Source organism: Seriola lalandi, unplaced genomic scaffold, assembly GCF_002814215.2.
Source record: "Seriola lalandi dorsalis isolate HSWRI2012SDOR001 ecotype SW California unplaced genomic scaffold, Sedor1 jcf7180002054446, whole genome shotgun sequence".
NCBI lineage: Eukaryota > Metazoa > Chordata > Actinopteri > Carangiformes > Carangidae > Seriola > Seriola lalandi.
In genome coordinates this window covers 294,845-311,233 of record NW_019524999.1, presented here as the reverse complement: position 1 = coordinate 311,233, position 16,389 = coordinate 294,845, and the positions used below count along the sequence as shown (strand labels likewise).

Here is a 16,389-nt window from a genome sequence, read left to right as displayed (position 1 = left end):
ACCCCCTCCCCAATCCCCTGTCAGCTGCCCAAGTGGACACAGTTGGTGTGAAAGGAGAGGGTATTGATGTGGAAAATCACCCTTTTTGTTTTTGTTTTTCTGTCGTCCTGTCATATTCTCTTTCTCGTTGTTTCTTTCTCTGTGTGCTTCCATCTTATTGTCTCTCTCTTTCATTATCTCTCTATTGCAGTCAGTCTTGCTGTTTCTGTCTTTCTTCGGTCAATATCTGTCTTTTTTTTCTCCATTTTCCCTCCTTCTGCCTGTAGACTGTCATTGTTCTTCTTAAGCCTCAATTATACTCACTTGCAGAGGCACACATGGACAGCTGCGGACAACACGGACACGTAGTTGTTGTTATTATATGTCTTTCAAGTCTACTTGGAGGAGCACATGTGCAGTTAGTGCCCTTGGAGCTTCAAGTACACCCTCTGATGACGAAACTTACGTCATGTGGACCCTAGCAGACCCTCGTGTACTCACAAACCCAGAAAAATAACTGGCTTCAGTCTTCCTCTTCCATGATCATCCATGAGCTGTGGCTTACATCTGGAAATTTTGCATTTCTGGGCATGCATGTCCACACATGTACTCGTCTGTTTGGCTTCTCTCCTGAGGTCCGGCTAAAGTCCAGGTCAGACTGTTCAAATCATGCCCAATGAGAGCAGTGCACACTAAATGACAGGATTTAAAGTAAATCCTTAGCTGTGCCTTTGGGGAACTGTGCACACACAACAACAGCACCAAGATGGCCGTCACACCCATGATTATCAGGGATCAGAAATATTTCTAGATATTTTATCACAAGCGGAACCAGCTAACAAAGTTTATATTTAATGGATATTATTACACTGAAAACATTTTGCATATACTTCGCATTGAGACAGACTTTTTGAAAAGGGGAGTTGCCTCTGATATAAACTACCTCAGATAAAGTTATTATAAGCAACTTCTTCCTGGTTCTTTCTCACATTCTTCCGTGTTGATCTGAACTCCTGTTGGTTTTAAACACCTAACTGCACACGACAATCTGCAGCCAACAGCTCCAAATGACTTGAAAGATCTAAAAATGAGCAGACCTTTAACTTGTGGCGGGCCTTTTTGTTGGTGGCACAGCAGGGACAGATTTAATTCAATATGTTCCTGATTTTTTGTATAGCACTTAAATAACATTTTAAGCTGTGTTCTGTGTAAGCTCTGAGATGCTAAGCCACTATCCTCAACACAAGGGCTCTTTCTTTACTGCTGGACTACAGTATCTCCATATATGCCAGCCTCCATTCTTTATTCCTCCCTTGTAGGTTTTTTAACCACCATTTTATGGCAAAGTGTGACATTATTATGTCGACACCATGACCCACTGGTCTCATTCTTGGTTACGATATAGGGGTGAATTTAACTGGGGCGATAAAAGGGGGGAAATCCCACCATGGGGATTTACAGTCTTGTTCACAGTATCTCTGATATTACATCGTGGGATAATACCTAACCACCCAGTGTCTGGTGGCAATAAAGGCTATTCAGCACATGAGGTCAGGGGGTCACCTGTCTCCTCTGAAATCCGATCATGATCTCTGCCGCTCCTCCGGCGCTGAACATCGTAAGACATGAGGGCCAGTTGTCGCCAGTTGAGGAAGACCATCTCTTCACCCCCTCATCCAGAAAACACACCTCAAGATAATGTTTTCTCATAGTCCCAAGCTGCTTGTTACCACTTCTCCTGGAACATCTTACCCGCTGATGTTGAACTACTGTGCACAGCGTGGCCAAATGATCTGCTGACAGCGTACAAGCATGTGGGCAACAGCAAACCCGGGGTTATGATTCAGAATGTCACAAAGAGTTGTTTGACACAAAAGAGAGAGGAGGGGTGGGGGGTGATTATGGTTACACTGAGCCCAATAGCCAAGGGGATCCAGTCTCTTGTTTGATTACAGTCTGACTGTGAAACAAGGCATATTAAAAGAATTATTACCCAGACATCACAATGGTCCCCCATCACTCCCTGACACCCGCCTTTGAGGAGATTTGTTTCACACAGGCCTGATTATTGTGTCTATGTGCGTTTCTCTAATCTATGCATGTGCGGGTGTGCATGACTTTCCATGTTACACAGCTCTATGTGCCACCTCACGGATGTGTATCTGCGCGCAAGTGTGTATGAGCGCCCCTGAAATAGACACCCCTCCTGTGTGCGCGGCATTAAATATCAGTCCGCTCGGCACACTTAGAGTTAATGCTTGAAATGTGAGGCACGTACAGTACCGAGAGATCTGCAAGGAGGGGGGGAGAAAAGAAAAAAAAAAAGCAGGCTTTAGTCTGGCAGCTGCTATGTCTGTTCTCTATACTTTGGTGTCATTTTGTGTGTGAGGGTGTATATGAATGTGTACAAGTGTTTATAAGCGTGTCTTTGCTTGCGTGTGTATGTGTGGGAGTGTACTCTTGCTTGCCTGCCTGTGCCCATATGAATCAATGTGTTTGTATTGTGAGAAAGAGAAATATTGGAGACAGCAGTAAATAACATAATCCAGCTATTAGCTTTTGTTCCCTAAGACATGGACGTATACTGTACCCACCCTCACAAGGACATGACTCATGGGAAATTATACGAATTTTCTCTCAGCTTTCTTCATATTTACTGCTGATACACAAGCAATCATACGCCATGTTCCCCTCCACAGCTACAAATGCAGTGCAGAGTGAAAGACGTGTAATCCAATTTCCTTTGTGTATTATTGTTATTATTGGTAGATATCAAAATGCATCACAAACGCATTATAAATCATCACACTATTTCATACTCAAGAACAGCTCCATTTCCATATGAACTTTAAAGCAAGGCTGTGTCAGAGAGGACTGAGCGAAATGCATGTTTGGAACAGAGATATTTCAGCAGCAGCATTAGCAGAGGGAATAATTTACATGTTGTTTTTTCACAGTTCAACACCTTATTTCAATTAACCTATGATCTGTGCCGAATGACTTGAAAGCTGATGGGTTATTCATTTACTTTCCATCCACCAGATTCTCTTGGTCCCTTCGCAAAGCCTGAGCATGGCCCCCTTCTAACTGCACAAACAGACTTTGAATTATTTGAGGTTCCATTGACTTGTTAACTTTTGCTATTCCTTTTCCATTAGGAGGTGATTACCACCCAGGAGCCACATTTCAGGGAACAAAAGACATGATTTTCTTTTTTCCTTTTTTTTTTCTTACCTTAGCACAAAATAAGTCTCCCACAAAAACAGTAACAAAGAGATAAATCTCCTAATCAGCCTCATTTCACATCACCATGAGATTATTCCATGACAGAGGAGGGGACCAGTGAGATTTAATAATTCTTTTAACTTCTTATGTGACAAATTAGCTGAAACAAATGCTAAATGTGTGTTCCCTTACCATTTTTTCCCTCCCATGCAAGATAAACAGCACCTGATAATGTGTATGAAACATTAACCTGATGAACAACCATGCGGTGCCTACTGAAAGTGAAGCCATTAAGCATAATACAAAAGACACACACGCTGTTGGTTCTCATTTGTCATCCCGGCATGACTACTGAGTCCCGGTAAAGTCTCATCAGGGCATGTGTGTGTGTGTGTGTGTTCGTTCCTGAGTGCTTATGTGTATGCATATGCTCTGACAACACTCGAAAAGCCGTGCTCCTCTCCTGGATTCCTGTCTCATTGTCTGTCATCAATCTCAGACCTATAACCCCAGTGGTAATAACAGAACCACTGAGATACATTCAAGTGCAACAATGTGTGGGCGTCGAATCACACAAACAGGTTATGAAGTCTGTCCTGACTATTGGCGGTACTTTGGAGAATATCACTCCACGTGCTCACGCTCTATGACAGCTAATTGAAGGTTCCCCTTGGGCTGAGTGCAGCAGAGACATAATAATCAAGGAGTCTGTCCTGGTTTCGCTATATAGCCCAAATGTGGGATTTGCTTCTTTTGTCATAATCAAAGGAATATTGCACAGGGAAAGTATTCAGTGTGTCTCCACAGTGGGAAACTGAAATATTTGGTCCGTGTTATGAATAACAAAAGGTAGAGAAAAGGCTGCAGCAACACTACCAGCAGATCAGTCACATCCCTCACAGTCTGTTCTTATGAACTTATCCACTTACACATCTATGTGAAGAAGTGACTGCATGCGAGGAGTGTCCATTTTAATAGCTATGGGTTAATTCCTCCCAGCTTTCATTGGATTAAATTAAACCAAGCTATGTCATAAAGGTAATAAGATTATTGTGTTGCTGGCAGGATTACAGGCTGACACGCTATGTACACAGGAGCAGCAGTGGTCAGAGAGGTTGCATTGTTTATGCACGAATCTCCCCGGGACGCATAGCCTACATTCACATTAGCCTCTTTTTCACACAGGAAAGAGGATTAGTTTGCATCAAAAACATGAAATGAAACCTCCCAACAGGATTATTTTAGCCCTTCTACTTATGTCCTTTTCATAATGTGTCTCGTTAATGAAGCTGTTTAATGTACAGCTGTATTTTATGATGATGGACACCGAGAAGAGCAACTTCTAGCGATGCCAGCACAGCTTTTCTGTCTCGATCAGCACAGACAGGCATTGGGTCAGCCAATCCACGTCACACCCCTTCCTCAAAGCTAAAGCCATTCAGTTTGCTTTGGGGCAATCCTTCTCCAAAGCTCTGCGAGAGCCAAACCCATTAGTTCTAGCCTTGTATTAACCGAGTCAAACATTAATTACCTCCACAGTTTCACTGTTGATAGCAGGTAGCCACAAAAGAAAAAGAAAACGCATTAAAAATACTTCAAAGAGGTTTAATTGTTCATGGTGTAACTGGAGCATGGAGCTCGACATCCCAGCGAGCTATGACAAGCAGCCCTCTTGAGTGAGGGGCGTAGACAAGATACAGTTGTTAGTTGACATGCTGAAGGAATGTGCTTGGATTACAGCAGATGCCTCTTTGATTTATTGGTTGTAGCTGCGAGCCCTTTATCTTAAATCATGCTGCCGAACAGCGATTCATTTTCATTTTATTTCTGTCTGGATTCTAAACTCCCCACCCATAGAGACTGGGATCTTATCGTTATCATCTTTCATACTTTGGAAATGAGAAACCCGTAAAGGGCCCCACGGTTTCTTGGGGATCTTCTGGAGGTTTGCCAAACAAGCCTGACCCAGATGTTTAAAAAGAAACAATGATAATAATTTGCACACTCCGATATGTCGACACGCGTTCATTTCCTTTAGACAGCGCTGGAACATTACATGCTGTAGTGTGTAAACTTAACCAGACATTTGCAAGGGTGTTTGATTTTTATTTTGTTTTTGTTTTGTTTTTTTGTGACTAATGCTTTCACCTCTATGAGTCTTCTCAGCAAGTCATGAAAAAACAAGGGTTATGGCAATAAAAGGGTATTGGTGCAGAATATAGACAGGCATTTCTCCCAGCCAGCTAAATGCTAGTGCTGAAAGGACACTAAGCACAGGTTGTCTCTCAACCACTGTGACGGGCCGTGCAGCCGAGAATTTCACTGTGTTGAGTAAAAGGATACAGGTAGGGGAGGAGGGACGAGAGGAGAGGAGGCTGAGGTGAAGCCAGCCAGCCAAATCTGCCTTCAGCTCAGTGTCAAAACAGGCAGTCAGCTGTGTACACCTTCATGTCACCTGCTTGTGTGTGCGTGTGTGTCTGTGTGTATGTAGTTCTACAGCCCCCACCAGGAGGGAGCACACAGAGTCATCTCCTCTGGTCAATAGAGCCTAATTCGCCACAGGTAGCAGGCAGCCTCAAAGACGATTTCCCTTCAGCTCAACTGTGCTGAAGCCTTTCATCCACACCGTGGGGCCTATGGTGATAGTAGCAGTGGTGTGTGTGTGTGTGTGTGTGTGTGTGTGTGTGTGTGTGTGTGTGTGTGTGTGCGCGTGCATGCGTGTGTGTTTGGGGAGGGGGGGCTATCAGCCAAACCCATTATCCAATGGAGGCAATAGATATGAAGGTGTTGGTGCCTGGGGCATGGCTGCCTCTCCTCCGATCCACTGAAAGACAGAAATTGTCCTCTCCTTCTCCAACTTGGCCCCGTTGTTTCTAAATTTTCCTGTCATCGTTTTCTTTGTGTGCACACCCCCCTCCCCCTCCCTCCCTCTCTCCCTCCCTCCCTCTCTGTATTCCCCTTGTCCTGCCTCCGACTCCCTCCTCTCTTTTGACTCTCTGTCGCTGTGTCTGTTCAATGTTTTCACCAGCCGGTTGTACTACTTACAACGACTGTGCTCAGCTCGAGCAGTGTAACAGCACCTCTTCACAGTGTCTGCATGCTCTACAGGCAGCCTAATGGAGGAAATCAAAGTGCTCAAATGTGATTAGATTCAGTATGCGCATTGCATTCCAATCAGGGCTCCTTTGATTGATAAAGCTCCTCCCTTTAAATTCAACCAACATTTTTTTTGGGGGGGGGGGGTTATACTTTCTTTTTGCACTTGGAGGAGTGTAGTAGATTTATATCAAATAGTTAGTGTTTATCAACATTTCATCTATGAAATTCCCTCATGTTCGACTTTTATGATATGTAATTACAGTGCTACTCACACCTCTCTGGTGTATCACATGAAAAATGTCTTCATAGTTTTTCCTTAGTGGCTCATGTTAAATGTAAGGAGTGCACTATTTTCTCCTTTCTCGGGACTGAAACATATTGTTTTTGCCGGGGGCATTGCATGAGTTACTGCACACCTACTTTATCAGAGTATGAGTTGTAGGGAGAAACAACTGTAAAATGAAGGTTCGGGTACCATGGCTACACATACAGGTTCTGTGTTGCTTTAGTGAAATTTAATCAGCCATGCCACGAAATCTCCCAGGCAAGAATGATTGCCAGGCAGGAGGATGTTACTGTAATTATTGTCTTGTTCGCTGCAGACTGAGTGCCTTGGATAAGCCATAGTCAACGGGAAGGCAAATACGCTTGTTGCACAAAGCACTTAGCAGCAATTTACACAACAGGATACTTGGATGTATAAGCATTACAGTGTTGAACATGTTGAGAAAAAAATTAGGAATGTTACTTACATGGCACACTGCTAAGGTTTTGTGGTACATTAGGGCATCTAACCACCAGGAGGTCAAGGTTTGAATACCTGCCAAAGTATTCTTACCAAAATACTTGATATAATCCACTTTATATACCCAAGGGGTGCCACAATAATGAACCGACCTTACGCTGCCACCGCAGGTCAAACTACCATTAGGTTTTTATTTTTATTCCCAGCACTGCATCATGTTTTCATAAAAACTGATAATTATTTGTCCCAGTGAGAATCAAATTCCATCTATCATAGAAGCGATAATGTTTTTCCCATTGGGCTGCTCATCATCACATAATACCGTTCCACCCAAACATAATGCCACTCTACCTTCTCTCTCTCTCTCGCTCCCTCTCTCTCTCTGCCTTTCTCCACAGCTCCACCACTGTCAGAAGTCACCACGTCCCCTCAGCCTCAGAGAACTACAACCACCACCACAACAACCACAGTGCACCGGGGTGTGGCCAACGCTACCACCACAACAGGGCTCAGGGAGGGCAGCAGGGGAGCACCCAAGCCGCCTCCTGTGATTCCACAGACTACTTCCCCTCCACCCCTGGAGTCCTTCCCTTTACCTGAGCGCTTCTGCGAGGCCACCGAGAAAAGAGACATCATGTGGCCTCAGACCCAGAGGGGAATGCTCGTGGAGCGACCTTGCCCCAAGGGAACACGAGGTAAACAGGGCTCCCGCTCACCCCGGGGGGGCCGCGTGCTTGCTGTTTTCAATATGACCTGAAGCGCCCCAAGAGAACATCCCCGAGTTTGTTAGATCTGTCTGATATTCTTGCATACAACGATCTTTTTATCTGTAACAAACACCGCTTTCAGTGGGTGCGCTGGGAATCAGTGAAGTCAGTTTGTAATGGTGTTAGAATTTAACTGTGTCATTCCAGGTCAAAACGTGATTAAGCAAATCTGTTACGGCTGTGTTGCAGTTGAGCAGGCTCAGCTGTTCCTCCTGGAGCTTGCGTGGAGATGTGCATCCCTCATTTGATTGTGTGTGAAATAAGGGCTAATTAGGATCGGGATTAAAAAAAAAATTTGTGGCAAAAACAGGCACGATGAGTCTTTTGGAAAGAATTCCAGAAATTTATTCTCTAGAAACAAAACTGGTGACTCTACATGTTTGGAATTTACTGGATCCAACATTTTCAGTTTAATTTGTCCTCTGACAGCATTCAAACAGTCTTAGCAGACTCACATAGTGAAAAAACAAAGTATCTGCCAGGGCTGATATTTCTGTGCATACACAAGCAGACTCTGTGGCTATTTGGATAACATTTGAAATTAACATGTTCGTAAATATGTTGTCTGGGTGCAGTTTCTTCTTTTTATCTCCACCCTTGTCCTTTGTTGCCCTGTGAAGGACTTCATGGGAAAATAAATTTGATTTGACTTGATTAAACTTGACTTCTCTGTTCTTGTTTTCCCTGTCAGGCACAGCCTCTTATTTATGTGTCCTTTCCACTGGGGCCTGGCACCCGAAGGGCCCTGATCTCAGCAACTGTACCTCCCACTGGGTCAACCAAGTAGCCCAGAAGGTTTGTATGAGCTCTGCCTGACTGTTTTCCTCCTAAGCATAATGTGTTTCTTAAAAAACACAGAGGGGGTAGACGAAATTATGGAAACACGTCCTTGTAAAAGGACTTCGACACTGCGGTAACTTCATCACTGCTACAAAGATGGCAGTAAATCTGGGTCATATTAGCTTGAAAGCAGTGCTTGTCAGCTATAAAAGAAGTCTGTAAAAAAACTGCAAAGGTTAGCATCCGTAGTAAAACTGCAGGTGCATCAGTCGAAAGAACTGCAAAATTATATGTTAAGGAAAAGCATGACGCACCAACTGCATCAAGAAGAAATAAAGCATAAAGCACAGACGTTGATGTGAAAGGTAAAGTAGATACTATACTGTATATAGTAATGGCACATGTAATGTAACTGTAGAAATTATTACATTGGCCTCCAAGTTAAAGGCCTTTTACATGAAGTGTTAATGTTTTTTCTACCCTGCGTATAATGTGTACCATTGAATTAACAGCAAACGTAGGAAGCTGCTCACTGCATGTAATTTAAAAGTTACCACACACTGAAAAAGAAAAAAAAAACCTGCTACCATGGCAACTTCTCCGGCGTGAAGAAAACACCTTTTCATAACTGGCATTTCAAGGACTCATTCAAGTGTGATTTGATGTCAGAAACAGGGCTGTAAAGAACCATCCAAGTCTGTCTTCTTGCATTCTTGTGAACATTACTCACTCTCTCTCCCCCCTGCAGATCCGCAGCGGTGAAAATGCAGCTAACTTGGCCAACGAGTTAGCCAAGCACACCAAAGGCCCCATCTTTGCCGGGGACGTCAGCTCCTCTGTGCGCCTGATGGAGCAGCTGGTGGACATCCTGGATGCTCAGCTGCAGGAGCTCAGACCCAGCGAGAAGGATTCTGCAGGACGGAGCTTCAACAAGGTAACCGCATCCACCAGAGCAAAACACCAAAAACATGAACAAAAATGTGCTGTATTAAACATTAAATACTAACTCTCACCAATTGTCCCCAGCTGAATCATCCTACAGTCAAAGTTTACATGGCTTATAGGAGCTTAACGGACAAGTTAATACGTTTAAATGTCAAATGCAGAATTTCATTTTGCCCCTCAAAATAATGCAGCAATACAGTTTGTAGTTGTCACAGTTTGTCACACAGAGTCGGTCCCTTTCTCCCTTTCTTTTCAAAGTCAGGAAGGTTGTGAGAAAAACAGAACAAAAACAAACAACAACAAAAAAATAGACATGATTTTAGACTGTGACAAGGAGCAGACATCTCTATTCATGGTAGTATTTGTTGTAATGGCCATAATTTGGCTCTGCCAAGCGTAGTACTTCTGTGATGTGTCAGGAGGATTTCAAAAGAAAATACAGTCATGAATGTGATCCAAAGCACAGATCCTTTTATTTCTTCAGCCTTGTGGTACACAGGTCAGCAGCACGCGAGACGGTGCACTAAGTGATGGGGACTGTCTGGACCTATCATTGAATAGTTTGTTTGTACATTCAGCACTCTAAATCCTTTACTTAAGCTCATGAACTCATGTACAAATTATGTCTCTATTTTTTATCTGTTCTTTTTCTTTTTCTAATAAAAAAGCTTCAAAAACGAGAAAGGACATGCAGGGCATACATGAAGGTACTGGAGCAATGCTTCTGCCCACTCTTCTCGCTGCCGTCCCCTCCTCTGTTCCTGTGCTACTGTATACGCCCCAGCCCAAGTTCAGCAGCATGTTCCCCTCTGCACTGTCATGTACTCCCTCCTCCCTGTGCTTCCTGCTTCTTTGAGTAATTGCCTTACACACAGACCAATCGTACCCAAAGTGCTTTCCAAGGCAAACTGAAGTCATCTCCAATTACTGATGTGGCTTCTTGTCATGGATGTGTATATGTCTCTGTTTTTTTATTTTTTATTTTTTATTTGTTTTTTTTCCCTCTATGCGTTGACAGCACTGGTGTATTTTGTTTTTCATTCTGTTTTTCCCTTTTGTAAGTGTTTACTTAAGGTTGCACGTCTGGATGCATAACACCACAGCTCAAACATCCTGTTCTTACATTCCTCTCATTATTCATTTGCTGAAGGATTTGCTGCTTTGTTGCATTTTTTTTTCTTCATTTTTTTATGAGAGCTCCCTTCCATATAAAACACTCCTGAATATTACATTTAACACAATTCCCTGATTTAGTCAAACCTTTTATTTCAGGGACAATCACCTGACCTTTCATCCCATGTAATGTAAAAAATGTGCGTCTTGTTTCACAGGGGCACAGGTTTTAGGTCATGTTACTCATTTGTTTCATAAATTAAAGGTGCAAATCTTTAGCTTTCTCTGGTTAATAGGGTTAGTCAGGTCAAATCTTTTTTTTCCCCTTTTTTGTAGAACGCTATCAGGTGAGGTTCACACATCAAAGTATTTTGGCCATATATATATCTCTCTACCATTAGGGAGATCGGTGTCCTCCACCTGCCACCAAAGTCACCCCCCCTCAATCCGGATCTCTCCTGCGGGAGGGTATTAAAATGGATCGAGCTAATTAGCCAGTCAACGGCCGTGCGCTCGTAAAAAGAAAAGAGAGGAAGGGGGAAAAAAAAATGACATGTATGTAGTCGCACCACCTCTCTTAAAAAAAAAAAAAAAAAATGTCACATCATCATTTTGGTTCTTAATGTCACAACATGTAGATTTAAAGTCAGAGGTAACGACTGTGTTAGAGAGGTTTTGTCGATGTAAATGACGGGATTAATTTGACTAATGACAGCATGAGAGGATCTGGGACACCGATTGTTGAGTCAGCAGTATCTGACATCTGCCATACTTGACGGAACATCACAGCCCTCCCAACCCCACCCCCACCCTTTGCGCCAGCCGTCACCGCCATTGATTACCTGATTAGATACATTGATTTGATTATTTCCAGAAGAAAAGCCAGCTTCATGGCAGAAAGTGTGAAGCCGGAAAAATGTTTGCATGAAGGATACAGTTCAATAAAAAAAAATAAATTAAAATTGAACATCGCACGTTACATTCCCTCTGACTTTTAAGTGCTTTGTGCGGGGAGACTTAAGGTCTTACTCTGCAGTAAAGTATTGGCACTTGACTACAAGTTGACTGCAGGTCAGAAGTCAAAGAAAAAGAAAGTTTCCACATCCCGGATGCTGAACTTTGCAATTAGAGAATTTGGATCATCAGGCCATCTCTTAATATCCTGTTATCGGAGCGACCTCATTGGCTCAATACGACGTGACCCTAGTGTCTGCAGTTTCTCCTTCAGGATCAATGGAGTCTCAGTCTTACCCAGTAAATATCTGTCATTAATTATTCTTTTCATATATACGAAAAACAAAAAAAAGCTTTCAGCTTCTTTATTTTCTTTATTTTCCCAACATGTTCATTTTAATCCTCACATTTGTGCTGCTTCATCCATTTCATTTCAGTGTCTGCATGTCTCTGCTCATGATTGCAAATAAAATCTATTTTTTCCCCCTGAGTTACTCAAGTATCTTTGTTTATGTTTGTGTATGTATCTGTTTGTTTCTTGTATGGACACAGGCCATTGTGGACACCGTAGATAATCTTCTGCGACCAGAGGCCTTGAAGTCCTGGCAGGACATGAATAGCACAGAGCAAACACACGCAGCCACCATGTTACTGGATACTTTGGAGGAAGGGGCTTTCGTCCTTGCCGACAACCTCATGGAACCTGCTTTTGTCAAAGTTCCTGCAGACAATATAAGTAAGTAAAGCCGAGGTTGTGGTGAGCAAATGACAAGCGTTCTGGATTGATGCGAGCTCAGTTAATTTGATTACTTTCAATTCATCGAGAGAGTGACTCTTGTGATAGGAGAACAAGGCTGCCACATAAAAAAAGGACTTTGTTTTCATAATAAGCGTTTAAACCTCGGGGGAACAGAAAAACAACGCATATTAGGTTTAACGAGTCGCTTACTGACAAAGTGATGAATATCAGACAATTAAATAGACTGGATTCTCTGATTGCGCACGCTTAGTTTATAAATGTATGCGTCTAGACCTTGTAACTCTATACATTAATGTGAACATTAGCCTGCTGTGGAGTCAGAAAAAGTCCATTGTTTATCCACAGCCTCGTCTTCCTTCCCTCATTTTCTTCAGCTGTTAGCCCATATAAGGAAGGCTTCTTCTTAGTTGTTGTTTTCTCAGCACTGTTTTATTAGCGAAGAGTCTCACTGGAATAAAATTATCACTTCGTGATTGACGTTTTTATTGTGTAGCTCACTGTTTGAGTTGTTGCTATGTCCTTTGGTCTGTGCAAAATTTCAGTGTTTGTAGAAATGTGAGAAAGCTTCGGCATAAATAGGCTGCACTATTTTGTGTTTTATGCCTTTGAATCCGAGTCATGTAAAGACTGATATCTCATTCCCCCCCCCCCCCCCCCCCCCCCTCATCTTCTCTAACCCCGCTGCCTCCCTGCACCTGCCAGTCCTGGATGTATATGTACTCAGCACGGACGGCCAGGTCCAGGATTTTAAATTCCCACAATCCAGCAAAGGCGGTATCTCCATCCAGCTCTCGGCCAACACTGTCAAGCTCAACAGTCGGAATGGTAAGCTCTCTTAAATGTACTGAAAGAAAAGAAAAAGAGAGAAACTTGGTCAAGGTAACTCTGCTTACTCTGAAATTATGATGAAGTGCTTCTTCAGCGTGTGGGTATGTGGGTTTGACATCTGCTACTATTCTTGTTTCTTTGAAAAGGTGAAAGGTCTGTCTGTATTAGTGTAGGAGCACAACAGGAAGGAGTTTATTTCAAAGACTTCAAGCCCAGTGATTGCAAGCCATAAAAAGAGAGGCCACATTTAAGAGCTGATTCCTGCAGTTACATTCATGTTCAAGTGTTTACGTACTTTTAGTTCTCTTATTGTGCATGATATTTCACCACAGTTTTCTCCTCATACATTTTCCAAATTGTTCTGGAAGCTTGATTTTTTTTTTTTTTCTCATCTTCTGATGTCTGTCACTCAACAGGAGTTGCCAAGCTGGTTTTCGTCCTTTACAAAAACCTGGGCCAGTTCCTCAGTACAGACAATGCCACCATCCAGATGGCCAACGAGGCTTATGGCCGCAACGTGTCGGTGGCCGTCAACTCTGACATCATTGCTGCCTCACTCAACAAAGAGTCCAGCCGTGTATTCATTAATGACCCGGTGATTTTTACCCTGGAGCACATTGATGTGAGTCTTCCTGCTGGAATAAATGGAGAGGTCATATTAAAAAACTCCAGGAGGGTACATCCAGAGTAGACAGAGATCTGCAATTTGAATTGTAAATGTCTGGCTAGGTCAGTCTGCAGTTTATTTAAGTCATTGAGCATCAAATTAAAGGAGTCTTTAGAACCTAAGTGAATTCTTAATGAAAACTAATTCTTTAATCAACATTGGGATATAAATGATACCCATTTTCTTTTATAGTGGGGGGAATTAACTCCTAGATTAGCTGTACAATCTAGGATGAAATTACTGGAGCACCAATTATCTTTCGTCTTTTAAAGTTGTCACTAGAGTTCCCAGAGGGCCATGCGTGACTCCATTCTTTATCAGAGAAATGGTGCAATTCCAAAGACATGCCGTCAAACAATTACGCTTCTCTGTTATTAAGGGCCTCATACACGCAACCATGTTTCGGTTGATTTAGCAAGCATGTGCCAAATGAGATACAACATATGAATTGCTTCATAAGAGCTGTGAAGTGAAAAATCCTCATCCATATCAGTGTGGAAAAATACTTTGTATGAGTAGGGGGTAAATGGCCTCTGTGTTCTACATGTACTTCAATTTCAGGCAGTCAATTATTTGGACACTTAACCATATCTCTTGTTATCTGCAGATGGAGCACTACTTCAACTCCAATTGCTCCTTCTGGAATTACTCTGAGAGGAGTATGATGGGCTACTGGTCCACCCAAGGCTGCAAGCTCCTGGATTCCAATAAAACACACACCACCTGCTCCTGCAGTCATCTCACCAACTTTGCCATCCTCATGGCGCACCGTGAAATCTCCGTATGTCACATCAATTTTTTTTTTTTTTTTTTTAAATATTTAGTTCTCCGTCAAACTCACTTCAAACCTTTAAAACGTAGGTCTACATCATGAGTTGATCAAGCTTACAGTACTCGCAGTGAGGTTCAGAGTTTTGTTATCTAATTTATACGAGCTCCACTAACAAGTTAGCTGAGTATATAGATATGATATAAACGTCACTGTCATGTTTATAATTCGGCTGTCTATCCTTAACCCCTCGCAGGTTAATGGCAGAGTCCATGAGCTTCTTCTTACCGTCATCACCCGCGTCGGGATCGTGGTGTCCCTCGTCTGCCTCAGCATCAGCATCTTCACCTTCTGCTTCTTCCGGGGCCTGCAGAGTGATCGCAACACCATCCACAAGAACTTGTGCATTAATCTCTTCATCGCCGAGTTAATATTCCTAATTGGTATCGATATGACGGAACCCAGGGTAAGCCGGAACGATTGCACCCTATTGATTTGGTTTTGATTCATTCCCTCTCACTTTATCTCCTCTCACCCCCCAAAACAAAGCCAAAGACCCTTTCAGAGTGAAATTGATGAGACTTTAAGCATTGTTTGTTTCTAACCTTCCCTGCTTGTCCCTGACACGACATGAGTGGGACAGCACCATTAATATAGATTACTAAGGGGCCATGTCTTCGCCTTGACAGGTCTTTTTTCCTCTTTCACTTAAAGCCACAGTTGCCATGGCTGAGCCTGCAACCATAACATGATTTTTTTTTTTCTCTTCCCCCCACCCCACCTTCATTCTCGCTTCAGTTTCTAAGAGCACAAAAAGATTTTTTTCTGTGTACAGGTGGGAATCAAAGCTTCCAGTGCTGAGCTGTATGATTAAATCTACTGACTCCAACCTTAAAATACAAATGGCATTTAAATTTCTGCCGTGCTGATGGAAGGCTAAAGCTGTGCATAGTCAGAGCCCATGTGGTGAATGAATATTCATTACTGTTTTTTTTTTTTAATATCAGCTTCACTGATATGTGTTGCGCTGAATTAGTGAGGCAGCATCGTCTTTTCAGGAGGTTTTAATAAAAGACAGGATATATGATATACAATTTTCAATAAAGAAATACCATGGAGACACTGCTTGTCATCCTTAAATCATTTTTGTAGCACAAGTTAATCGCAGTTTTATGTATTATTTATTTCTTTTTTGAATAAATTATCATATCGTTTTTTGCTGTTTTACCTTGAATATGTATTATTTGATCGTCTCAATTGTTTTTTTTTGTTCTGACTCAGATTGGATGCGCCATCATCGCAGGGATCCTTCATTTCTTCTTCCTGGCTTCCTTCTCCTGGATGTGTCTTGAGGGCGTACAGCTGTACCTCATGCTCGTGGAGGTCTTTGAGAGCGAGTACTCGCGGAAAAAGTACTACTACGTGTCTGGTTACCTCTTCCCCGCCATCGTGGTCGGTGTCTCCGCAGCCATCGACTACGGGAGCTACGGGACCGAGAAAGCGTGAGTGCAGCTTTCTGAACAAATCCTTGGAAATGCAGAGCAGACCTGCTGGATGCTGCACTGTGTGAGCGTACCTGCTGTGTCTGTATGTGACAGCTTTTGGAAAGTAATCTACTCATCATTTCTGCCAGCACCTTGTGCGCATCCCTGGGGACGGCACCAAAACATTTGAGCTCCTTTTGCCAGGGATGGGCAGCTGTTCAATTTTTTATGTCATTTGAAAGTGGCTGACAGACTCAACACTGTGGTTTCGGGG

At 42.8% G+C, this 16,389-nt stretch overlaps 1 protein-coding gene across 12 annotated transcripts in view; it reads left to right on the top strand.

Moving 5' to 3' along the window:
- The window catches only part of adgrl2a (adhesion G protein-coupled receptor L2a), a 95,294-nt gene that overhangs the window by 63,051 nt on the left and 15,854 nt on the right, over positions 1-16,389 (top strand). For 10 of the 12 annotated variants that reach the window (XM_087175314.1, XM_023411054.2, XM_023411058.2 and 7 more), the window contains 10 exons: positions 7,447-7,743; positions 8,507-8,610; positions 9,344-9,529; positions 10,209-10,247; positions 12,160-12,343; positions 13,070-13,192; positions 13,612-13,817; positions 14,470-14,643; positions 14,888-15,097; positions 15,913-16,133. In XM_087175314.1, the coding sequence (XP_087031440.1) occupies positions 7,447-7,743; positions 8,507-8,610; positions 9,344-9,529; positions 10,209-10,247; positions 12,160-12,343; positions 13,070-13,192; positions 13,612-13,817; positions 14,470-14,643; positions 14,888-15,097; positions 15,913-16,133 (1,744 nt within the window). The remainder of the gene's footprint in view (positions 1-7,446; positions 7,744-8,506; positions 8,611-9,343; positions 9,530-10,208; positions 10,248-12,159; positions 12,344-13,069; positions 13,193-13,611; positions 13,818-14,469; positions 14,644-14,887; positions 15,098-15,912; positions 16,134-16,389) is intronic. The other 2 variants (XM_023411056.2, XM_023411059.2) reach the window with 1 other exon arrangement.